General features: G+C 39.4%; 1 protein-coding gene across 1 annotated transcript; it reads right to left on the reverse strand.

Moving 5' to 3' along the window:
- Window positions 1-6,053: 6,053 nt before the first annotated feature.
- LOC104434870 (G-type lectin S-receptor-like serine/threonine-protein kinase At1g61490) lies at window positions 6,054-15,040 on the reverse strand. Its single transcript, XM_039306912.1, has 8 exons — window positions 14,649-15,040; window positions 7,817-9,174; window positions 7,639-7,746; window positions 7,379-7,533; window positions 7,086-7,296; window positions 6,721-6,958; window positions 6,484-6,634; window positions 6,054-6,401 (listed from the first exon to the last, which is right to left on the reverse strand). The coding sequence occupies exons 1-8, from the start codon at window positions 15,038-15,040 to the stop codon at window positions 6,096-6,098; spliced, it is 2,919 nt and encodes a 972-aa protein (XP_039162846.1). The 3' UTR covers window positions 6,054-6,095.
- Between the last annotated feature and the right edge of the window lie 10,634 nt (window positions 15,041-25,674).

The raw sequence follows: 25,674 nt of genomic DNA on the forward strand, positions 1-25,674 counted from the left end.
GGCCTCACGGGGGGCACGACAAAGAAACCTTCAAGCAACGGCGTCGGGATTTGGTCGGGCGAATGGCGGCGGTACAGCGTCCGATGGCAATAACAGCAGCAAGAAAACTCCAAATCTGAGGCGCCGCAGATCTCGGCCGAACCTTCCTCGGCCTCGGTTCTCTCACTCAGGCCAGATCCGAGCCTCCACCTACCGGATTTGACCCTCTCGAAGTTGCTCGCCGCCGGCCTTCCCCAAAGTCTCTCGGTGGAGGGTGGGCTGAGCTCACAACTCGAGTTCCCTCTCGCTCGCTCATCGATTCCTCCCCCGAAGTCTCTCAGTGGGAAGATCTCCAAGCTTGCGATGCCGATCGTCGACGAGGTGCTCCTCTATTTATAGGCAAGGAGGAGGCCGGTCGACGGAGGTTCGGCCGTCGGCTCTCGCACGCCAACTGGCCCTGGGTGCGGCTGAACCGGCATCAAATCTTCCCCCTTCCACGGAGGCATGCTCGCCTTCAATATTGCGTCCTCTCGCCACCGGCCTACGCTCCTCTCTCTCGTTGTAGGTTGTGCTCGAGCGCGTCTTCGTTGCCGCGCGTGACCTGCAGAGGCGGAAGAAGGAGGAAGGAAGAAGAAGATGGGAGGAAGAAGACAGAGGAGAAAGAGGGGGCCGGCCGAGGGAGAAGTAGGTTGGGCCATAAGGGCCCATGCGAGGGGAGAGAAAGGAGGGGGCTAGGCGCGAAGGCCCAACCCCGATGGGCTGCCGATTTTGCCTTTTTTGTTATTTATTTATTTATTTTGTTTGTTTTTTCTTTTTATTATCTACTTATCCGAAAAGACAAAATAAATTAAAACTTAATTAATAAAATTAACCTAATTAAAATTGAGGTGTCAACATGTACTCTTCAATAATCCTGCAATCCCATAAATTTGAAAATGAATTTTTTAAAAATAAAATAAAATAAAATCATTTGAACACAATTAGTCCCTCTAAAGAACATGTCCTTTCGAAAGCCCAAACAAGCACTACTTCATCTCATTTAAATCTGTAAATGCAACAGGTTTTTATGTATATTGATTACTTAATCAACTCATTTACTTATCTTCAAAATAACATTAACTCACAAAACCCGGACTCAAGCTTCGCTGGAGAATGACGGTTTTTGGTGGGATTTGGAGGACGGAGGGGAGGGGTTGATTGAGATCGTGTTGGATTTGCACGATAGTGAGAAAAAGGATTTGATCAAGATCGACATTTCTATCATACTGAATATTAAATTAGCGATTCGCCTTATTTATCGTGAATTGAATTTTTCGGTGAATTTTTATTTATTTGGATGAGGAAGAGAAATGGGATCTTGTATACATCAAAGGTTCGAGGTGTAGAAAACTAATTACTATTCAATTTAATGGCAAAAATTTTGACAAAAAAAATAATGGCCATAATGTGAAGGGGTAAAAATGACATTTTACTTATTAGTGCATACGGATGATGAAGACCTAGTTCGCTTTCCCTACCCGGATCATTGTATCACGGGCACGGGGTGGGAATGGGGACTTGCGGGGCCCACCCGTATAAGTTGAGTAGTTTTTTGAAATTTTTTTATTTTAATGGTGTCATTTACTTATTATGTTTTTTTTTTTTTTTTTGGGTGACCTGTGGAACCCCGCACAACCGGCAGCCGGAGATAAACCACTGGGGGCGACATGTGCTAGCCACCACACACTTGCCACAAGGTAAGTCGCTAAAGGGCTCAAAGCTAGCCTTCCTGCAACTTGCGTTGCAGGAGCTGCCTACCCAACTGAGCCACCGCGATGGGTGGTATTTACTTATTATGTTATTGTCTACTACCTTCGCTAATCACCCTCTATTTTTCTACGGTTGTTTTAGATATTGTGTGATTGTAATTATTTCTAGAACAGTATTACTAGGTGAATAATTTTAAAAGCTTATAGTGATTTGAAAACAAAAGAATAGCATTTGTGCTTTTTTTTTTTATTTTGTCTGATTATTAATTTTTCTAGTGGCAAAATCATGTATTTTTTTTTCTTGATACGAGCGTGTACATTAATGTTAGCATCTCTTTTTATGATTTCAAATGCCTTGATAAAGGAATGAAGTTTGCCATCATCGGCAACAATGCAAAGTTGTTCATTCTTTTAAGTCCGTCTTCCTCAATGGTAGTCCTAATACCCTTAACAGTTATGCGTGTGCGCATATACGCATTGGTATATAAACGTGTCATGTTCCATTAGCTAGTGAAGAGAATATTGACATGAAAGGGCCGTGAAACATCAAGGAAAAAGAAAAAAAGAACTAGAAAACGTTAAAAAAAAATGAAAAAGAAAAAAGAAGCAAACAATTTTGGTCATTAATGATTGATTATCCTATTTTTCGGTACATTTTTTTTCATCCCCTGATTATCTTGTTGCTTCCATAAGTATAAACTTTTGACTAGAGCATATCATCCGATGGCATTTTCTGATAAGATGGTGGTCTTGCAATCATAATAGTTATGGTTCAAATTGAATGTTTTGTCAGTTTTAAGAACTTTCAATTCATTTAATGTGAATGATTTAAAATATATATATATCTAACCCTAAAGATGACCGTTTCTATCACTTAAAAAAATGAATTTCATCATCTGCCAAAAGGTATAAATATAAATTGTTGTCATTGATGAAAATGTTTTTAGTTTATTAATTATTTCGGATGACATAAACAATTATTTTTCAGACCATTTATTATTCGACAAACAAAGCTTTCATCTATTTAATTTAGTCTCACAATTAAACTCCAAGAAAATGGCAATCTTCGAATGCATGTTATTACAACAAGGAAAGACCTTCTGTGAGTGATAGAGTCGATACCTGTTTTTTGTTACCACGTGGCAACAGCCCATCAGCTCTCTTCAATGGCGGGAGGAATATCATGACCCATCGGTTTCCAATTCTGCAATCTTTGCGCACCAATCCCTCCTTATTCCTCCAATTCTGGATTAGTGGTCCTTGCTGGTGTCATTGGCGAGAAATATCACTGCACAGCTCGGAAGAATTATACGTTATCGTAACCAACGCGGTGCTGTTCTCCAAAATCAATTTTGTTGTATATATTGAGAAGTGCAATACGTTTTGCAAGAGCATAACTTTCATCTATTCATGTTAAATCACTCTTAACAGAAAAGTTTACCGAGGCCAGTACACTTATTAGAGTAGTACTAAACCTCATTAAATCAAGCCAGTCTCGGCATTTTGCTTTAATAGTTGAAGTTGTATCGTTGCTCTAATCATGAATTAGCAAATGTTGCCATGAGGTTAGACCGTGAGAATATGGATTTCTCATGTTTTAATGATAAGTATTTCCACAATTTGTAAATTACAAAGTAATATCCTATTTGGGTTTCAGTCATTTCGTTTGGTAAGCATCACTGAATTTTGGTCATTTCAATTGGAAAGCAGTACATACTCAGTGAAAGAAACTGAGCTATTAAATGATGAATCGGCAAATTTTTCATGATGTTCATGAATGGGATATAAGATATTTTATTATATAATTTCATTCTTTTGTGACTATGAACTCAAAGTGCGTTTTTATAATGAGAAATGAATAATTTATAAAATATTTTCATAAATTTGATTCTTTATATTGTTTAAAAAATACAAAATATGTGTTACACCTTAGGATCTTGATAAGCAACCCCATAATTTATGGTTCCTTTTTCCTCGGGACACACATAGAACGCTAAACATGTATAACATACATATATGATTGATGTTGCGATGATAAAGAAGTCTTATGCTGTTTCAAATTACGGTGATGCATTTTAAAACCATATCATTGATTATACACGACGAAACCAAAACGAACAATATTAGATAAGATCACCCAAAATGAAAGTATACTTCCACATGCTAACCCACAACCATTAATATTTGTTTTAGTACTTAGAAAAAATTATGAAAATACTTAGCAAAACGAGGGGAAAAAAACGAGAGAGATAGAGTGAGGGTTAACAAAAGATGGGTTTATACCATGAAAAATTCCAAATTGGTATACATGTTACAAATTTACTTCAATCTAAATTTTTTACTACCAAAAACCCTAAATGGGTACATTTTTGACAAATTTATGTGACAAATTTACCCTTTGTTAGTTTACATAAGTTTTACTATCAAATTGCTGAATTAGATGACACGTGATAATTTATTGGTATACCAATTTGAGATTTTACTCTTTGTTTGTCACGGTTTTACCAGTTTTGTGATTTTTTGTGGTATTAATCTAAATAATGGAAGATATATTTGTCACAAATGTATCAGTTTGAGATTTTTGGTAGTCAAAAATATTTAATTTGGGGTAATGTACTGGTTTAAAGTTTTTTTGATCATTTAGGCTGCGCATGACAACTCTTATGTTCCCAGGAAGAGTTTTTTTTTTCAGAAATAGTTCTTTTCTATTTCTGCTCCAAGGAACAATTTCTAAGTAAAATAACTCGTTTGGTAACGACACAAAATTTCTACTCCTAGAATAGAAAAATAATAGAAATGTGTTTGGTAACGCAACAATTTTTTTTTTTTTATTTATTCATTTTTATTTTTGTCACCGGGTCGGCGGCGGCGGCGACCGGCGGCGGCGGCGGTGGCGGTGGTGGCCGCGCGACCGGCGACCGGCGGCGGCCGGCGGTGGCCGGCGACCGACGGCGGCGGCGGCAGCGGTGGCGGTGGGCGGTGGCTCCAAGCGGTTGACAATGGTCGCGGCAAGAAAAGAAAATTAAAAAGAAAATTAGCTTATTTCTAGAAATTGTTCCAATACGGGAACAAAAATTAGAGAAATTGTTCCCGGGAACAAATGTTTTACTAAACAGGTTTCTGTTCTTTTTTTGTTCCGGAGAACAAAAGAACAGAAATTGGGAGAAACAGGAGCGTTATCATGCGCTACCTTAGAGTAATATAGGTGTACCTGTTTGGGAGTTTTTGATAATTAAAAATTAATTTGGTGGTAAATTTAGGGTTTTTTGTGATATTAATCCAATAAAAAAAGAGAGATAATTGTGCAAATCAATTGTCCACTCACTTGGCAACAATTGGTACGATAAGGAAACATATAGTTTCCGGTTCCGGTTGCTCTCTACGCCTGGCTGCTTGCTGGCCGCTTTGAAGACTGCCGGTTTCGGCTTCCCTTTCCACCTTGACTTGTTCTGGCTTTGTTAGCTTATTTTTTTGTCTTTCTTTTGGTCTCTCGCTTCTTTTAGGGAGTCTTCTTTTTACATCGGTTCCCTTTCACTCATTTTAACCTTTTGTCACTTTGAGTGAAAAATTTTGGCGCCGATCTTGTGTACATTAATTTAAAGCTATTTATATATTCTTACTTTTACAAAGGAAAAAAAATTGGTACGATAATAGTGCATTTCCTCCATATGGCTATCGCATGTCATAATGAAGGGCATATCGCAGGACAGAAGATAGGTGTCGAGACGCTTCAAATCATCTCTCTCGCTGCTCAACGATGGACGTCGCTGCATCGGAGGCGAAGCTGGTGTCTGTGTCGTACGGGGCCGCGAGAACCGCCAGCCCAACCCCATCCTCCTCTGCGTGGCAGAAGTAGGAGGAGGACGACGTGTGTTACCCGCTGGACTGGAGCATGCCGCTTGGGGCCCTCATGGCCGACAACTGTGCCTGCAAGGGCTTCCCATGTGAGGCCACGCGGTTTGACTACGACAGTGGGCAGGTCTCGAAGGCCATGTCGGTGAAGGATCTCGGCATGGACGACGAGAATGTCATCTACATCCGGGACAATAAATTTGGTGGCTAGGGTTAGAACTAGTGTAAGGTATGGGATTTTAGAAGTCAAAAAGAAAAAGTATAAAAGAGACCACCGTGCGAAATAAAAGCAAGAGAGAGAGAAGAGCGAGAGCAGTACGAGAAAAGGTTAAAAAAAATAAGAAAGGGGAAGACGAAGACGAGGAAAGTGGAAAACAGAAGAGGGCTTTCACAAACACGTTACCAAGCCGATTCGACTTACATAAATTTGAATTAACCAAATTACTAGCGTACACATGCTACTTCAATTCTATTGCAAAATCTATGTGAGGAAAAACAAATTCAGAATTTCGACCATCATCTTCCTTCGACCACAGAATTCGTCATGGTGTTCACGGAGAAAATACTTTCCCCTTGTGCCTCGTTATCGTGACTTGGATTTCCCCTTTGGAAGGTGAATGTAGGAGGTCTCGGCTGAGGAAGATCTGACTCACCGCTCAGCATCCGAACTACGGATAGCATGTTGGGTCGGTCCGTCATTTGGTCCTGCACGCAGAGAAGCCCCACCTGAATACATCTCATTGCTTCTGATGGCGGACAAGTATTAACTATAGCTTCATCCCTTAGGTCTGGTCCTCTATCTTCGCTCCACAATTGCCATGCCTGTAAGAATAAGAGAACATAGGGAGCAGAAATAGCCGAAGGATTATAGAAGATCACTCGAGACTGTACTCCTCACACTTACATAGGAAAGCAAATTGAAATGCTGGCCACGGTAGTATAAGCTCGTGTTCTTCTTGCCAGCAACGATCTCAAGTAGCAACACCCCAAAGCTATAAACATCGGATTTCTGAGAAAATATCCCTCCCATGACGTACTCAGGAGACATATATCCTCTGCAATTAATTATGATGTTAATAAATCAAGTTTTAGAGTTTCCTAATTTAATTTATAATTTCAGCAATAAGGCTTGAATACTAACAGTGTTCCTACAACTTTGTGAGTATTTAGCAAAACTTGAGTGCCTTCGAAGATCCGCGCTAGCCCAAAGTCCGAAATTCTTGGGTTCATTTTCTCATCCAAGAGAATATTGCTTGCCTTCAAATCTCGATGGATAACTCGAAGGTAAGAATCACGATGCAGATACAAAAGCCCACTCGCAATCCCTTGAATGATGCGGAAACGTGTATCCCAGTTGAGTTCTGCTTTCCTTTGTGAATCTAGGCAAGGAAGAAAGAGAAAGAATTCGTGACCTTAAATACTACTAAGATATATATATATTTATATATATATATATATATATATTTTCCATCAGCACAAGTATGATTTGAAAAGAGTGAGACCAACCAAACAGAAAGGAATCTAAGCTTTTGTTTGACAAGTATTCGTATACTAAAATCTTTTCTTCTCCTTTGACGCAGCAGCCCATGAGTCTGACCAAATTTCGATGCTGAAGTTTCGATATTAGAACGATCTCATTCTTAAACTCATCCATGCCTTGGCCTGAGCTACTGGAAAGTCTTTTGACAGCTATCTGCTTTCCATCATTCAGCATTCCCTGTTTCCGAACTCAAAGACCTGTCAGACCTTGGATAATGTCATAAAATTCCCCAAACGAACATCTTAGAGAAGGCATTTACCTTATAAACAGGTCCAAACCCTCCTTGGCCAAGTTTATTTGTTGCATCAAAGTTGTTAGTTGCAAGAAGTAAGCTACTAAAACTGAACAGAGTAAATTCAGATGTGTCCTTTTGCTTCAGCTGATCTTTCCATGCATTTCCAAGAGACATTTCTCCTGTTTTATCAGTTATATCTGGCCAGTCAAGTACCTTAGGAATTTGGCAAAGTTTTTAAATTACATTTAATGTGAAATTAAGCATTGGACATGAGCTGTTCGTACCTCTTTTGCTGGCTCTCCACTTCCAGAGACTGAAAATAGCAGTTCCAACAAACATGATGCCCAGGATGGTAGTTATGCTGATGATAAGTTTTGCTTCTGTCGACATGCCTGACATGAGAAAAGAATGGTAAGATGCATGAGAAAGTTCAAACGAAACTCGTAGTGAAACTTCTTATACCTGTATTGTCATGTGCGACCCGAATATATACATCTTGCCCTGCTGTTGAAAACTCCTGAAAATCAATGAGATCTTTAGCCCAGACCAAACACCCTATTGGGCGGACATAAGAATAAGCCAAGCAAGAACAATTATTCATGCACCAGCTTTGGCATCCTCCTACATCTCTGATGTCTGATAAATATTCCGCAGAATCAGGCACTTTCATCTGGTTCATGTGTACAAAGACATCTTTCTTCACCTGCGTTGAAGGCGACCTGCTTGTGTTCTTCTGGCAATTCAATTCTGTTTCTCTAATGCACCCCCCAGTCCAAATCCCTCTGTTCCAATCTTCTTTTGATCGTGGCGTAAACCCCTTTACGCAATGGCAGATAGGAGAGTTTATTGAGTTGCAGATGCCAAAAGGACCGCAAGTTCCATAAACTTCGCAACTGTTGCTTGGTGCTGCAGAATTTTTCAACCAACTATTGGATCCATAATCCCATGTCATTAGTGCTAGAATTCCTCCGGGTGAAATGAAGGCATAAGCAAGAAAAGAGTTGTTATCAGTATCGGCAGAGAAATAAGTGGTTCCCTGCTTGGGATCTTGCTGGAGAGTGAACGAGCTATAGTATGAGGATTGCATTTCTGGTATGCCACTAAATGTCGATTTATCCCACGGTCCACTTCTCCAATAAGGGGTCGAGCCATTCCAAGAGAAAAGTTGCGGCGGAGTCTCCGACGTAATCCCAGTGGTGAAATTTCCAGATGATGGATCGTTGTTGTTTTTCCAGGAAACTAAAACCCGTCTCTCTCCGGTTCTCGTGTTTAGTCCTATCTTCATGTGTGGTAGAATTGTATCAGTTGGATCATCAAAGCTTGCCCATACTTCAGTAGAATTCCTGTCTTGTAGAACAAACTTTCCACCATCTGAAAGCATTGCTGCTGTATTATTTGACTGGACAGAAACATTGGTGGACCAAACTATGTTCTGTTGTCCATCCACGAGCTTCAAATTCCCATCACTGCCTATCGTTAATTTCGCAGACCGATCTGCGGACATGAGCGGCGAATCCCTATTGGCCACCCACACGGTTTTAGAAGGCTTCAAGTTCTTGTACCATATGCCAACATACTGGTTTTCCGACCCATTCGGCGTGAAGAACCCAAGCTCAAAGATTTGGCCTGAGGAGACGAGAGTTTGGTTCTGAAAGAGCGGCTTCGATGTAGTAATATTGTGAACCATGTCGCTCGCTATGTGTCTCGCCAGAAGTAGGAAGATGAAGACCAAGCAAGAGCACCAAGCATTCATGAGTCGCATAATAAGAATGACTGAATGAGCCCCACGAGCTCGGTGGCTTCGGTTCACTCTGCACTTTCTGCGGATCAAGAATAGATGATCAAGATTTTCTGCCGAGCTCAACCTCGTGGCTTAAGGGTGGCTCCACTCCATGTTGGCAGGGTCATGGCAGGGTCCACCTCTGTGGCGCCCAGCTAACATAATAAGAAAAAGAAAAGTCAAAAAGTCAAAAAGTCAAAAAGTCAAAAGCCAAAAACTCAAAATGGAAAAGAAAGAGGGGGTGAGAAGAAGAGAGAGAGAGAACAGTGAGGAGCACGCCAAGAAGAAGAAACCGGGGCCGTATTGTTCACGACATTGAGGGCTACAAATTAACCGGTTTCATTCATATTGAACCTTCTCCGAATTGTCTCTCATTTTTCTTCCAATTGCGGTTAGGGTTTCTTATTGCACTTGTGTTAATCCTATGAATTATAGATGTTGAACCTTTAGTAATTGACTAGAGAAGAAACTTTGTACATTCTACAATGCTAGGTAATTAATGGAAGTTTTTGGGTAGTCTGTGAAATCTTGGTGTTGTTGCCTTTATCCTTTTCTAAGGTTGTATTACTGAAATATTGCTGGTTATTGTTAGGGTTAAAATCGAGTTTTGGTCCATTTTGTTTTGGGGAATATATTGATCTTGCATTGGGTTAGTTCTTGATGAATTATTGCCCAGGTCTCCCCAACACTTCATAACTATTATTTTCATATGAGCATATTTTCATTAATTATCAAACGTTGAGATTGTTCCTCGCCAATGTTCAAATTTGACTTAGACTCTTGGTTTACACCTGCATCATCATCCTCCTCCACAAAATTTGAATTTGCTTATCTGTTAACCCCTACAACGAACGAGATGGAAGTGTTGTTTAATCAACTATTTAAGGCCGTGCATCCATGTTGGAAGTTAGAACAATTTCAAGTGACCGTAACTGTAAGTCAACACATAGTCATTCCATGTTATGTGCAATGAGTACATCTAAGCCATTTAAATTGCCGAGTTACTTCCAATCATAGAACCTTAATAAATTATTGTAATCATTTAAAGCCAAAATGTCAAAAAGAAGAAAAGAAAGAGGGGGTTGCTTGTTCAGGAAGAAGAAGAAAAGAGAGAGAGAACAAGGAGAAGACCATGCCAAGAAGGGGGGATTTTGCATTTGCAATCCCGATTTGTAGACCAAACATTGTTGAAATAGGCTCAAATTTCAGCGTATTATTCACAAGACTGAGGGCTACGAGTTGATCTTTTTCATTCATGGAGAACCTTGGGCTGCTTGCTCAGGAAGAAGAAGAAAAGAGAGAGAACAGTGAGAAGACCACGCCAAGAAGGGGGGATTTTGCATTTGCAATCCCAATTTGTAGACCAAACATTGTTGAAATAGGCTCAAATTTTAGCGTATTATTCACGAGACTGAGAGCTACGAGTTGATCTTTTTCATTCATGGAGAACCTTGGGCTGCTTGCTTAGGAAGAAGAAGAAAAGAGAGAGAACAATGAGAAGACCACGCCAAGAAGGGGGAATTTTGCATTTGCAATCCCAATTTGTAGACCAAACATTGTTGAAATGGGCTCAAATTTCAGCGTATTATTCACGAGACTGAGGGTTACGAGTTGATCTTTTTCATTCATGTAGAACCTTCTCCGAATCATTCATCTCTCTCTCTCTCTCTCTCTCTCTTCCAATTGCGGTTAGGGTTTCTTGTTGCACTTATGTTAATCCTGATGAGTCGTTGATGTTGAGCCTCTAATATATGATTAGAGAAGAAAATTTGTACTTCCTACTATGCTATGTCCTACTATGTTAGGTGATTAGTGGAAATTTTTGGGTGGATCGTGAAATCTTGGTGTTGTTGCCTTTGTCTTCTTAATATTCTGGGCCTGTTTGGTTCAGCTTTTGGGAAATGCCATTGGGAGAATGCAAATATCTTTGAGAGAAATGGGTTTTCTTAAATGCTAGACTGTTTGGTAAACTAAAACTAAAAAGTGCTTTGGGGAAATGCAAAACTGTTTGGTAAACTTGCATTTGAAAAGCCAACCATTTAAAATTAAGTGTTTTAGTTTTAGTTTTTTTTTAAATTGCAAAAAAGAAACAATGGGTATTTAACATTTTACATTTTCATGTTGAGAGTAATATAAAAGATACATATTAGTAAACTTATTAAAAATTATATTAAAAGAATTTGATTATAGATATGCAAAGCTTAACTTTTAGCCTAAGGTTCTTTTAGGTTTGTTTTTAACTTTGAATATTTTTTTTAATTATTATAGTATTAATCATCTTCGTTAATTAATGATCATTCTAGTGTATTGATAAAAAGTTGGGCTATTAATTTTCAAAAAATTAAAATGATATAAAAAAAAAAAAAGTTGAACTTATTCGGTGGATGGTGAAGTGATCGATTGTAGATTCTAATTTTTTTGAGTAAGCACCACATATAAAAAGGGAGGTCCTAATTAAGAGAAATAAAATCAAGTTCCTCTCATACAAATTTGACTAGAAAGAGTCATTTCATGATAGTGAACATGATCATATATATCTGGAAAAAAGAAATACGTTATACTTAGTATTACAAACTTCAACGACTTTGTAAACTTATGGCTATTTCATCACGTAAAAGTGCCATGTCCGGAGATGCATACGAATTTGAAGCATCCACCCATTCATTTGCATCATCATGGTCAACTGAATATCCATAATCGGGATCCAATTATGCTTGTTCAAAATCCGTATCAGTCACGTTATTTCTCCGGATATAATTGTGCAAAGTCATTGCTGCTACCACAATTTGCACTTGCTTTTCATATGGATAACTTGACATATGAGTTAAAATCATCAACTTTTGTTTTAATACACTAAAGGCCCGCTCAATTGTCAAACGTAGCGAGGAATGGGCACGGTTGAACACTTCTTGATATCCCGTAGGTGAAGGACCTTCTTGAAACTCTGGCAAATGATATATAACTTCTTTATATGGCGCCAAATAACCAGTAGGATTTGGATATCCAGCATCTACTAAGTAATATTTACCTACATATATATTTTGTAAATTTAGTCAACATATGCCAATTAGATATATGAATGTATCTAAACCATTGACTAACATACCTGGAGGAGGATGGGAAAAATTTGCATCACGTCTTCCAATAGCTTCATAAAAGATACTGGTATCATGAGCTTGTCCCTCCCAATCGGCCCAAACATAGACAAATTCCATATTAAAATTACATATGGCTAACACGTTTTGAGTTGTTGTTCCTTTTCGACCAATAAAACGAATTTGATCATACTTAGATACAACCGCTGGAATATGTGTGTTGTCAATAGCTCCAATGCAATCCTTAAAATATGGATAAAATCGCAGATCCTTCTTGATCTTCTTTGGAACTTTTCTATATTGTGGATTAGTTGGTTGGATCAAATTTTTTCCCATATCACATACTTTATCTAAAACTAAGTTGAAGAAACTAAGTTGAAGTGCCTACTTATGGTTTCCCCAGAGCGTTGAAAACACTCTTATGCTAATCTATTACCTATACCATGTCCTAGAATATGAAGAAACATACCAACAATTTCTCTAACATCAGTATTCCTAGATCCTTGAAGGCCATAACGTGTTACTAAATCACGCATTAAATTGTCAAATACAATCTTATGCATTCTAAACATATTGTAGCACCTTATCGGATTAGCATCTTCGCCAATCAATTCTTTTAACCATACATAACCTGTATATGTTGAGGTCATGTAAGGTTGTTTGCAAAGGTTGGTTGCTTGATAAAGAATTGCAGCTTCAGTGACTGAGATAAGATCTCATAATTCATTTTCCTCTTGCTCATGATTTGTCCTTGTATGTGAATCATCCATAACTGCTTCAAGTTGTGAGTGCTAGTATGAACACCTAGAGGGGGGTGAATAGGTGTATGGGGTGAATAGGTGTATAAAATAAACATTGGCAAATATATGCGGAATAAAATAAACTTCGAGTAAAACAAATGAGTTAAGGAAGAGAATAAGAACACAAGATTTATAGTGGTTCGGCTTAATCCAAGCCTACGTCCACTCTCCCACGCTAACAGCCTTCTTAGCTGGATTCCACTATGCAATCAACAAGAGATTACAATTTCGAGTGCAAACACTTAGTAGTAGATCACACTATCTCACTAAGTCACTCTTTTGGTATTTCTCTCACGATCACAAACGTTTAAGCTCTCAAGAGACAAGTATATGATCGAAAGTCACTCAGACTTTGGAATTATAAATTCTACGCTCCGTCTCTTACTTGCTCATCGGTCCATAATCTCCTTAAATACTCCTCCACTTCCAAACTACCGTTGGACAGTATCCCGGAAAATCGTCTTCCAATATACCCATTGGACAGCTCTGTATCTAGAAGATTTGATAGCCGTTGAGTGACAAAGGTAGAATCCCAAATTGATTCCGATCGCCCATACAAACGAAATCTTGGTTTCCATAAGTAAAGCTTCTTCGTATAGAAAGATCTTGTCTTCAACATCCAATTGTCAATCAATTAGATTGAATCAATCAAATCAATCTTGATGTGGAATCCAAACCAGATCACTAGCCGTTGTATGATTGGGCTTGAGTTACGATCTGTTGAATCTGGATGTAAAGTCTGATAGCCATAGACTTTACAATCTGAGTCTCAGACTTTACAATCTGGTCCGAACATATCTCGCTTCTGAACAGATTTAGCTTTAAGGTTCAGTACCCGGGTTCAGCTTTCAAGATAGAGTTTGTCTTCTAGTTCAGCTTCAGCATAGAGTCTCGTCTTACCGGTTCAAAGCATTCACATTCGATCTGGAATTTGTCGAGTGAGCAGACTTCCGATGTAGAACAGATTTTGAGTCTTGAGTCTGGCGTCTTCGACTTTGAGTCTTGAGTCTGGCGCTTCGACTTTGACACGTGTCTGGAAATCTTCAGAATATACTTTGGACATATGTTACGTTCAGTCTTATGGCTGTCTTCTAACTTTGATAATATCCTCTACATGTTCTAACATCTGCATGGTCTATTACTCAACCATCAAACATGTTAGTAGCCTTTGATTTATTTTGTCATCTTCAAAACATCATAAGGGATTTCCCTAACACAAGTAACAAATTATAAAAAGAAACAATGTATTAACCATCACATAAATCATCCATAATTGTTTCAAGTAACAAAATATAAAGATAAATGATATATTAACCATCACATATATGCAAACTATCACATTAAGAGAATACCAAATGAAAATAATTCTAACATCAAACATTAATTGAAATTAGGTTCACAAAGGCTGCAAATAAAAATCCATAGATGGAAACAAAGTGGAATGACTAAGTTTCAAACATGAAAACAATAAGATGATAACATCCTCCAATCTACGAAGACTTGATTATTTTCTCATCTCATATTTGAGATATTTTACTTTCTTTGCATTATCCTTTAAGCTCATGAAAACTTGCCTATTATCTATCTTTTCCTTTAAATGAGAAATTGAAAAAAAGTACAAGTCTTCGTCTTCCACAATCTCAGGTATGGAATCCAATATCTCTATGAGGTCCTCATAAGGACCGACTAAACCGGTTGCATTGGATGCAGCACTGGTAGTACTCCTACTCTCAACAACTGTAAGCAACCTGTTAATTTGTGATCCAAGCTTCTCTCTTGTGCTCAATTTCTTATCTTTCTTTCCTCGAGCTTGCATCTTTGAAGTCCGTGTGGCTCTCTTACGAGTTTGAGTTCCAATTGGTTCATCCATGTGATCCTCAAAGTTTTCATCAATAGACCCTACAACATCATCGATACCAGGTTGTGTGGTCTCCACATCATTATCAACACATAAACCTTGTCTAGGATTCCATGTGATTCCTTTAATAGCAACTATATCTCTGAACATCATGTCTAACTTTACTTCAAGATCAGGATGTATGCATTTCATCCTAAAAGCCTTAAACTTTGGATTAGCATGTTATAATGAAGCATTTGCATAAGTTGTATCATTAAAGGTGAGCTTAACATGAAAATAAAAAAAGAATTGAGGAAAACCTGAATTTTACGCTCCCACCATTCGTCACTAGCATCAATGGTTTTCTTCCTTGAATCTCATCCTAATCCAGTTTCCTTGTAAAGCAATGACCTCCATCTTTTTCATTCTTCCTTGAGGTTATCCCACTTACTCTTCATTTTTTGTTTATCATATTTTTTACCCATTAGCTCCTCAAACTTACTAATTATGACTGTCCATCCATCTATTTTGTTGTTTGCAGGACAATTGCCTTTTTCAATTTGTTCGATGCACAAATTACAAAAGATTTCTACATCTTCTGAGCTCTAAAATGCCTTTTCCTTTGATGAACTCATCAAAGTAAAGTGACATGAACAAATTTAAGAGACAAACAAACAAGATCAACCACTTAGGCCCTCTCTTATTAAAAAACTAGAAGATATTCACTTAAAGAAAAGAAAACTAACATTGAGAAAAAATAAGGACGCGCAAAAAGATTGCAAAAAAAAAAACATAAAAGTTGGGCATGCAGGACATTGGAGTGACCAAATCACAAGAAACAATAATTACAATTAACGTAGCAAGCAAACATGGAGTGAAGAGAAACCGAAGTAGACATGTGGAGTATTGGTGTCATTGCATATATGTTACTATGTGGTGATCCACCCTTTTGGGGGCAGAATCAATCTGAAATATTCCGGGCGATTCGTGAGGAAGAGCCAAGTTTTGATGAAGACCCATGGCCTTCTCGATCCCTTGAGGCAATTGATTTTGTGAAGAGATTGTTGAACAAGAATTACAGAAGGAGACCAACGGCTGCCCAGGCTTTGTGTAAGTCTATAGAGCCATTTAAACAAAGAATAACATACAGAAGAATAGCAATTAATTTGTAATTGGCAACCTGGCCTTATTAGTTTGCTAAGTTTTATCCCTAATCAAAACCTAGCAAGGGTTGCAGATTAATATTGATCTAATCTTCGAATTCCCATAATAATGATCTGGTCTTCCTTGGCTGGTTTCTAACCATGATGTCAAGATACCACTTGTTGACACCTAAATTTTGGCGATCCGTTTAGTCATTTATCGCATTAAAAAATCAGGGATTAATTTTAACCCCTAAAAAAAAAAAAATTAATTCCATAACATATGGTCATTAGAAGCATATTTCATTTAATTGCATATTTGTTAGGCCGGCGGTGAATGGATTTTGGTGAATGGCTTTGAATATTGAAGCCAACAAGAGCATTAAACTGTGGATAAGTCGATAATTCCTCCATGGTGATTGATATTACATGGGTGTCCTAAATTGTTAAAAGTCAATTAAGAAATTTCCAGCATATTGGCACCGACATATTTGTGCATTTAAGGGAACGAATGCAAAGGAAGGACAGCATGTAAGCGGCCACCGATTCGAACATAGAGAAGCCCATCCACGTGAAGGAAAATTATGCGCTTTCCCATAATTCGGTCAACGTGGGGAGAAAGAAATTGACCAGCATTATTTTAAGAGGAAAGATACGAGCATATGCACAAAGGAAATTCGGAAGATCAGCATGAGAGGGGAATGTTGGGCACGTTCTGCATTGCGGGCATGGATTTGCAAAAAAATATATATATCGGCATTCGATCAATAAAGAGGAAAGGAAAGAAAATATATTTCAACGCATGCACAGAAGGAAACAGAATATGCTTTATTTCCTCATTGGTTTACGCCTTTCAATATAAATTGACTCATTACAGACAAAAGCTGGGGGCATTCTTCATACGAGAGAGAAAACACGTGAGAATCGAGAGCGGAGAGGGAGCTCCTCCAGAAGCTCTTCACGGCCGTGACTTTGCTGAGTTCGTGGCCGCACCTTGACACCGATCTTGCTGCCGATCGTCTGTTGCATTGACAACGACCAGCTCTCCAAAGATCCTCCCCGATGATAGAGCAACAGCGTTCACTTCCAGTCAAGCCTTGATCAACAACCACGAAGTTTTGGGCTACACAATGGAATACGAGGCCACGAAAGAGTGAGAGAGAAGGCTGCTTTCCTCGGTCAAAGACTTCGTTGGATCCAATTGAATTATTTGCAAACACCTCAGTCCATTCAAGCCATCCCTGACGTTGAAGTTCCACGGCTGAAACAGCCAAATTCGGTCATCGCAAGTCCCTTGCACCAGGCGACTCCGCTGTTGTTGTGGCCTTGCCGCGCAACGGAGCTGCTTTTCTGGTCTCGTCGTGTGGACAACGAAGCTGCTGCTCCCCCATCTCGGCGCGCCGCCCCGCTTCATCCTACCATCGGTGGCGCCGCTGGGCTCGTGCCACATCAAAAGCCTCTTGGGCACTCTTCGCATTAAATATTTTTTGGCCTTTGCAGGTTAAGAGGAGAGCTTCAAACGGGGTCAAAGGAACTGTATTGGGGGGTTATATTAAAATATAGAAAGGCTCCTTAGAGGGGACGATCGGCAAATAAGAAAGCCCACTTTTGGTTGTGTCCGATAATATTGACGCAACCCTTACTGAGCCGAGAGCCCTCTCCACCGTCGAGTGCCGCGAGCGATTCCCAAAACGTTATCGTGAGCCAGCTACCGTGAAGCAAAGTTGATCGTGACTCCTACGATCTGATACCCGTCCAAACTAGGAAACAACAATCAAGGTAGGTAAAATTCCCATCTAAATTAATTCTTGAATATTTCGTTTGCTCAATTGAGGTATTGCATTCTTGGTTAAACCCTGAATGATGTTATCTTGTCCCATGTTTCCCGAATAGTCTTTCAAATTGGGAAATCTTCCTAATTTCGCAACGTACATATGATTGACGGTCCGATTTCATGCTCGAAATACGACCCGCGATCGTACGGAAAAATCACCAATCCGATCTCACGCTCGAGATACGATTCGTGATTTTATTTAAAAATTGGCCAATCCGATCTCATGCGCGAGGTACGATTCGTCAATTTATTTCCCAAAATTAAATGGGCATTGATGATATCTTGCTTGATTTGTTGCCGTGCTATCCTTGATGCCTTTATTTGTTTGTCCTCATAAAATAAAAAAAAAAAAAGCATTTGAGTTAGATTAGATGCATGTTAGGATATTACTTGTTTTAGGTTATTTTGCATGTCTAGAATAGGAAATTTATTTATTTCGAATTTCTTAAATAAAAATACCAAAAACATAAATTTAGGATGTTAGATTTCTGTTTCACTAGTTTAAATTGCATGTTTAATTATTTGGCAATTATTAATTTCGAAATAAATAATAAAAAGAGAAAAGGAAAAACAACAAAAAGTCATCATGCATATGTCATGTAGAGCTAGGGCATTCTTTGCACGTCATTGCATATTATGATAGATTGCATGCTTATTAGGAAAATAAAACCCATGTGCACGTCATATAGAATTAGGTTCATACAATGCACGTATTTAATGATTTTTGTTAGGCCCATTTAATTAGAAATTACATGTCATTAGAATTAGGTCATTTAGTTAATATTGCATTGCATATTGCATGATTTTCATTAAATAAGTGAAAAAAAATTGCGTGTTAATTAGAAACCATATCTAGGATTATTGATGTGGATTTTAATTTAACATTGCAGATGCTTTCGTTGCTTTGAGGTAAGTTTTTGCAATTTATTTATTGTTTATTTGGGTGTTAAATTGGTGGATTGTGCACCCGTATGACCACCTCACATGTTAGAGAAATAGATTTAAAATCAATCCAAACTGCTTGCCAAACATTTTTCAAAATAAAAAGAAAGGTACCGAAAGGGCGTTAGAGAATTCTAGCGTAACTAAGTCCCCGTACCCATAGTCTCTGGTTCGTAGGAGTAAAGTAAATCTCCCGTTACTTTACTTGGGTTTGTAATCGACCCACCAAAAATAGATTAGTGGCGACTCCTAATTGAAAATCATTTGCATGTTAAGAACTTGAACCTAAGTCGCAAATTGGTATGGGCTTGGGAGAGCCCGAGCTAAGTTATACTTAGTAGTCCATTAGCCAAACCCTAGGTGGTTCACACCCCCAAAAAATTGGTCGCGACACCACTAGATATGATGATGTGTAGGCTTGTAATAGCCTATATGAGGTCATCTCCTCCACAAAAAGCAGCTTTGCAGGTAAGTGGTGATTTTACCGAATTTGTCTACCTCTTGTTGTCTGCTGTCTCAAAGACTAATTTTGCTTGTACGCCGCATCTTGAATTTCATGATTCAACTAATCAGGGGACAGACAGAGCTTGCATCAAAATAATCATGCACTCTAACATAGTTCTTAACTTTTCAATGATTTTCTTTCTCCACCTTCAAATCAGATGCGAGTCTGTGACTGTTTTTGCCTACTGTTCTAAGAACTGAACTTATGAATCTTTACCACTAGAGCAAGCTCTTGTAATGACATTGACAAAGGCTCAGCTAGCTTACCTCAGGAAACAATCATCTCCAAGAAACACTCAGCCATTAACAAGATCCTCATAGGAGCTACTATTTGCAGTAATTTGGCACGAATCAACCTATTCGAGACTCCCCTTCGTCTCAAATCCTCATACAAGAAAGCAAAAAAAAACATAGAACAACTACGACCATTTTCTTTTCTCAGCGATTACAAGGTGCCCTCATCTCACACACCTCAACCATCTACAGTCTTTCTTGAATACCCTGCAAATTACAGGGACACCGAACCAAAACCCAACAAGATTACAAACCAAAAAGGGGAAAAAAAAGGAGAGGAGGGCAAAGAATCGAACCTAAGAAGATAAATTCAAACCACAATCAAACACAGGACTCAAAACCCATCATCAGAGCCCTAGAACCCCAAATCTTGCCTCGTTCGGGAACAAATTCTAGCATCAACAAAATCGAGCCATACCCTCAACAGAACAAAAGAGAGAGAGAGAGAGAGAGAGAGAGAGAGAGAGAGAGAGAGAGAGAGAGAGCGAGCAAAGTGCCTATAGAAGGGAAGTGGAAGGACAGGAGAGTACCTGGCCGGAGGGAGCAGCGAGCGAAGTGGAGTGAAGAGAAACCGAAGCAAGCCGAAGAAGAGGAAGAGAGCTCCGTCGAGGTAACGAGAGTTTACAGGGATCCAAAATCGAGAAGGACCGCTGTCGACGAGTTGCGGGGAGAGAGAGAGACGGAGAAGAAAGCCGTCGAGTTGCAGGGAGAGAGGGAGCCGTTGAGTTGCAAGGAGAGAGAGCAACGAGGAAGAAAGTGTTGCGTGAGAGAGCGTCGCGTGAGAAAAGCTTCGAATAAGTTAGGGTTTGTTTTGTATAGGATAAAATTGGACTTTTGATAAAATTTTGAGGGTAAAATGGGTAATAAGTAAAAATTCATTAATCCTCCTATCAGCATTCCGAAAATGCCGAAATGCCCAAAGCAGGTCCCCACATGCTTTGGCCATTCAGCATTCCAAATGCAAATATTTTGCCAAAGAGCATTCAAAAGTCGAACCAAACACCCTTTAATTTTTCCCAAGGGGCTTTGGGGGCTCAAAGCCCCTTGGGAAAGCTGAACCAAACACCCCCTCTAACATCATTTTACTCTTTTAAAGGTTGTATTATTGAAATGTTGCTGGTTATTACTAGGGTTAAAATCGATTTTGGTCAAATTAGTTTTGGGGAAGATATTAATCTTGAATTGGGTTAGCTCTTGATAAATTGTTGCCCGTTGTCCCTAACACTTCATAAATATTGTTTTCACCTTAGTATATTTTCATTGACTATCAAACATTGAGATTGTTCCTCCCCAATGATCAAATTCATCTTAAACTCTTACTTTACACCTTCATCATCCTCCTCCACAAAATTCGAATTTGCTTATCTGTTAACCCGTACAACGAATGAGATTGAAGTGTTGTGTAATCAACTATTTAAGGCCGTGCATCTATCTTGGAAGTTAGAACAATTTTCAAGTGACTATGACTATAAGTGTAAGTCAACACAAATATTTGTTTCATGTTATGTGAAATGACTAGATCTAAGCCATTTAGATTGTCGAGTTGCTTCCGATCATTGGGGGAGGGGGGACTTTGCAATCTCAATTCGTAGGCCAAACTGTGACATCCTGATTTTCAGGTTCTATCTTCGATTGAATAAGTTAGGTTTTTCATCGATGCGCCTATAGTTCTTTTCTCTGAGTTGACCACTCATGAGATAACTAGTCTATCGGGTGAAGTCGTTAAGGGATTTTAGCGCAATAGCCTTGAGAATTCGACCGAGAATTGACTGCTCGACCATGCTAATCTGCAAAGGTCATTACGGCACTGTCAAAATTGATAAGAGACCGGAGATAGGTTGATTCAATAGAGATGTGTGGTTAGTAATCACCAAATGGCAAAATTTCTGTCGAATGGCACTAGACCAATTTTCAGTCATTTTCATACCTTCTGTTCGTATTTGAAACATTGAGATTTTCACAACAATCGAGAGTCATCACTGTATTGAATATGTACAATGTGGCTTGAAAATAATCAACCACGGGTCAAATGCGCTAAAAATTCCTTAAAGCTACCCGGTAGGTTAGGTCACGTTAAAATCGCGCCAGATTGAAATAAACTGTGAATTTAAACCCGATTTCAAAAATTGAAAGTTTTGTCCTGTCACGAGTCATTTTATGACTATCCACTCACCTTCAAAGATTTTTCTGCAAAATTGGGATTTTTAGCGAAAATTCAAAGTATGGTCATTTTGAACCGGAAAAATTCGAGGGCCGTTTTTTAGTGCATTGTTGACTGTCAAGTTGGTTCGATTGATGAGAAAAAAATGTGAATTGGAGTGTGGGCACCTTGGTTAGAATTATGGACTCCAATTTAGGTCCAATTAGAGAGGAATTGATTCCATTCTAGGGGAATGTGTCAAAATTCGTAGGTCCAAGTAGGGTTGTCAATGGGTTGAGTCGAGTCGGGTTTTGTTGTTACTCGACCTAACCCAAAACACAAGGGTCACACATTGTGACCCGACCCGAACCGACCCAAAACACATTAGACCATCTAGACCATCTAATGTGTTTTGGGTCGGGTTGGGTCGAGTTGATGGGTTTCTTGCCTCTCTTTTTTTTCACCTTTCTTTTCTCTAGGGTTCGGGTTAAAACTCTACAGCAATCATCCCATTCTGATCCCATTCTTATGCGAACAGGTTATTATAAGAATCTAATTTTAACATCCATTCTTGTGAGTGATTAATCTAAGTCTTTTGAACTGATAAAAACTCAATAGCATAGCACCAAGTAGAAGAACAAAGAGTAGCGAAGAAAAAATCCCAAGAAACCTAAAGCTTTGGCACTTCAACCTGTTGGGCAAGTTCCACATCCAAAAGAAAATTGAGTTTTTTTTTTTATTTATCAAACTCACCCATAAGACCACTGCAAATTCCTTTTCGATTCTCATGATTTATGAATAGACAATTACATTTTGCGATAGTAAGTATCATTCCAGTAACACCTACCCGATTAGCCACATTAATGAAGTGCTGAATTGCAGAATTCAACTTAAGTTCATGAAAGATCAGCTACACAGGACTAGTGAGCCACTACTCGTGCTCCACTCTAGATACTCCAAAGAAACATACCAACCTAATACTGCAGTGATTAAGCTGCTTCACACTAATCCACATTGTTCCAATTACCCTTTCTTTCTTTCCCCACTATATCAAATTCGCCATTCACTATGAACTACATGAACTCAGCACCAAAGCTGATATCCCTGCAATTTAGCGCCTTTTGTGGGTCAATGTTCCAAACAGTAAAAACCAACAAGAAATGCCTGCTCTCAATCTGCAACTACTTCACAGGACACGACCAAAAAATCAACAGAGAGAGGTTCCTTTCAATGAAGTTTAACTATTGAACAACGACATGTAGGAACACTTAAGTAATCATTTTCCAATGAAATCATGCTATCTGGAAGATAAAAAGCATCATCTAGCCAAGCAAATTTATCCTTGAGGAGTAGTCATCAATGACAAGCAATCTAAGTGCCCGTCGTAAGTTGTAATAACATGGCAGTAAATCAAGTTCCTACAACCAAAGTGAAATATTTCCACCGACAACACAGGTTTGTCAAAAAGTTGTTCCCTTTCCTTTTATTGTCTGCACCAATCAAGAAAAAAGACAACTTTGTACATGACTAAAATCACTTTTCCAAGTCGATGAAGTAGCAATGCCAATGAATTATCCAGAGAACCGTCAACGAGTGAAACACCACAATGAAACTTCTGAGAATGGACCAATTATAATACCAAAACCAATGAACCCAAAGAAAATTCAACCACTCAAGATAAATGGAGACTCAAGCAATATCACCAACACCGTTGGTCCAACAGAAGTCTCCCACAGGAGTACAAGGCAAGAAGCCAATTTCCACTTAAAACCCAGCACATTCTCCACAAAAAAAAAAAGCTACATTCCAATTAAAAAGGACAAAAAAAAAAAGCGCAAAAAACACCCACCCACTGCCACAAGAGAAAAAACGAGGAGGGGGGGAGCAAAAATGCATTACCACGTCCGAACAACGAGGCGGGTCCATGAGACAACCTTCCCGAAGGGCAAGTCCCTAGCCTCGACAGGCGTCGAGACGATCCCGAGGAGGACGGGCCTAGACTGGGAGAGGAGGTAGGGCTTGAAGGACTGGAATGGAAGGGATTTGGGAAGGGGAAGGGGAGGGGTTTCGGCAACGGACGGCGACGATTAACTGATTTGGCGGCGGCTAGGGTTCTAGCATTGAGACGAGGGGTGGTGACGGTGACGGCGAGGCAAAGGCGCGTCGATCGGAGGAGAGGCCAAACTGGCAGTTGTGAGTGAAGGCACACTCTTGTCATCGAAGAAGAAGGAGGAGCCGAGAAAGATGAGAACGTGTTTGGAGTTAACATGTTCCGAGTGAAACAATGTTCCAACCCTACCCGACCCTAAACATATATTGTTTACTTGTTTCATACCTGTCTCTTAAACAGTATCAAGACTCGAAACAAGTATAATGCTTGTTTCGTGTTCGGGTCAGGTCAGGTCGGGTTGGGTTTTTTTGACACCCTTAGGTCCAAGGGGTGTGCAACATTTGGGCATCAAATTGAGACTTGTGGAGGAAGATTGAAGAGAAAATGGGTTGTGGATGACAACCATGTTAGGTGGGCAAAGTGCAATGAGTGTTTGGGGATAAGATGAAGACTTTTTGTGGCCAAATGGGGCCCCCAAGCCTAGCAGCCCATCTTCTTCTTCCCTTCAGCCCTCCTTTCTTCATTTGTGTGTTGTGGAGAGCTTGAGGGAAACTAGATTACCGAGCCAAGCCAGCCTCTGCCTGTCGACCACCCGCCGCCACCGTTGCACCTCACCACGCCGCCCATGAGCTACTCTGTCCCTCATGCACGCTATCCGCTCGTCCCGCGCCGTCTTGCCTCCTATCGCACCTTGGGATGTCATCAAGCTTTTGTTGAGCCTGTTGGAGCCTTGCCATCACCGTTTCAACCGCCGTCTGCCACCGTCAAGACCCGCCTGAGTCGTTGTAGCCATCACCGCCCCTCCTTGCCGATTTCAGCCGCTCGAGCAGCCCTTTCGGCCCAAGGTCAATGGCCGAAGTCAGCAAGGGTCGTGAGCCTTCATGGCCCATTTTGAGGCCCATCCAGTCTCCATTTGGTGTCACCGCAGGCTTGGTTATCGCCTGCCTCCACATCACCATCATCGTGGACTCACCGACTCGCTAATCTAGGGAGTTTACTCACTAAACTCTACTTATGGAGTTAATTATGCTTATATGGTGATTATTTTAGGCTAATTAGGGATTATGTGATTAGTTAGATTAGATTAGTGATTTAATTACTCTATTATGCATGTTAGGTGGTTAGATTAGATTAATTAAGGATTAGACAAGATGTATTATTTATCTAGATAGGTTCAGGAATTTTCCTAACTTGTTTAAGTGGTTAATTAAGCATTTCTGGCCTACGTTAGTATTTTTGGCATTTAAATTGAATTAATTAATTAATTTTGGTAATTATTTAATTATTAATATTTTCCGAAAATTAGACTGGGATATCCGGTGATCGGAATTTTGTGTTAATTGCAATGGTGCGTTCAGTTTATGCAATTGGGTGTTAATTTGTGCAAATTGAGTACTGATTGGAATTTTGGTTATTTATTCCAAAAATTGGTGAATTTCAATATTTATTCATAAAATCCCGGGTGTGGGGTTTTAACACCGAAAATGATTTTATATACTATATAAAACAGTGAAATTTTAAATTTGAGGATATCACCTTTTTCAGGTTCGATTTGACCGTGTACTCATACACAATTATTTTTATCGTGTGTTCTTAATACGAAGAAAAGGAGCCAAGTACATTATTTTAATTGGGACATTTGAGTGCAAAACACGATGTCTTGGCCGAGAATTGAATGGGTGCATGAACGGTTATGAGAACCCATCCTGGGCTGTTAAGCTAAGACGTTACCCCTATATGGGACGCCCCTAAACAACGGAAGTGGGTCGCAATAAATTTTGGACCCATGCCCCTTCAAGAAAACCATCTAGAAAAAACATAGCTGTACTCAATAGGGTGAGA

The sequence above is a fragment of the Eucalyptus grandis genome, chromosome 2 (assembly GCF_016545825.1).
Source record: "Eucalyptus grandis isolate ANBG69807.140 chromosome 2, ASM1654582v1, whole genome shotgun sequence".
In the NCBI taxonomy this organism is placed as follows: Eukaryota; Viridiplantae; Streptophyta; class Magnoliopsida; order Myrtales; family Myrtaceae; genus Eucalyptus; species Eucalyptus grandis.

What these genes read in the sequence shown, in the direction of transcription:
- LOC104434870 (XM_039306912.1), bottom strand. Translation starts at nt 15,040, where the DNA reads ATGATGTTCAGAGATATAGTTGCTATTAAAGGAATCACATGGAATCCT. An exon ending in ATTGTGGAAGACGAAGACTT is followed by an intron (nt 9,175 to 14,648) that starts GTACTTTTTTTC and finishes CTTGATCCGCAG; the next exon opens with AAAGTGCAGAGTGAACCGAA. An exon ending in CACAAAGTTGTAGGAACACT is followed by an intron (nt 6,635 to 6,720) that starts GTTAGTATTCAA and finishes AATTAATTGCAG; the next exon opens with AGGATATATGTCTCCTGAGT.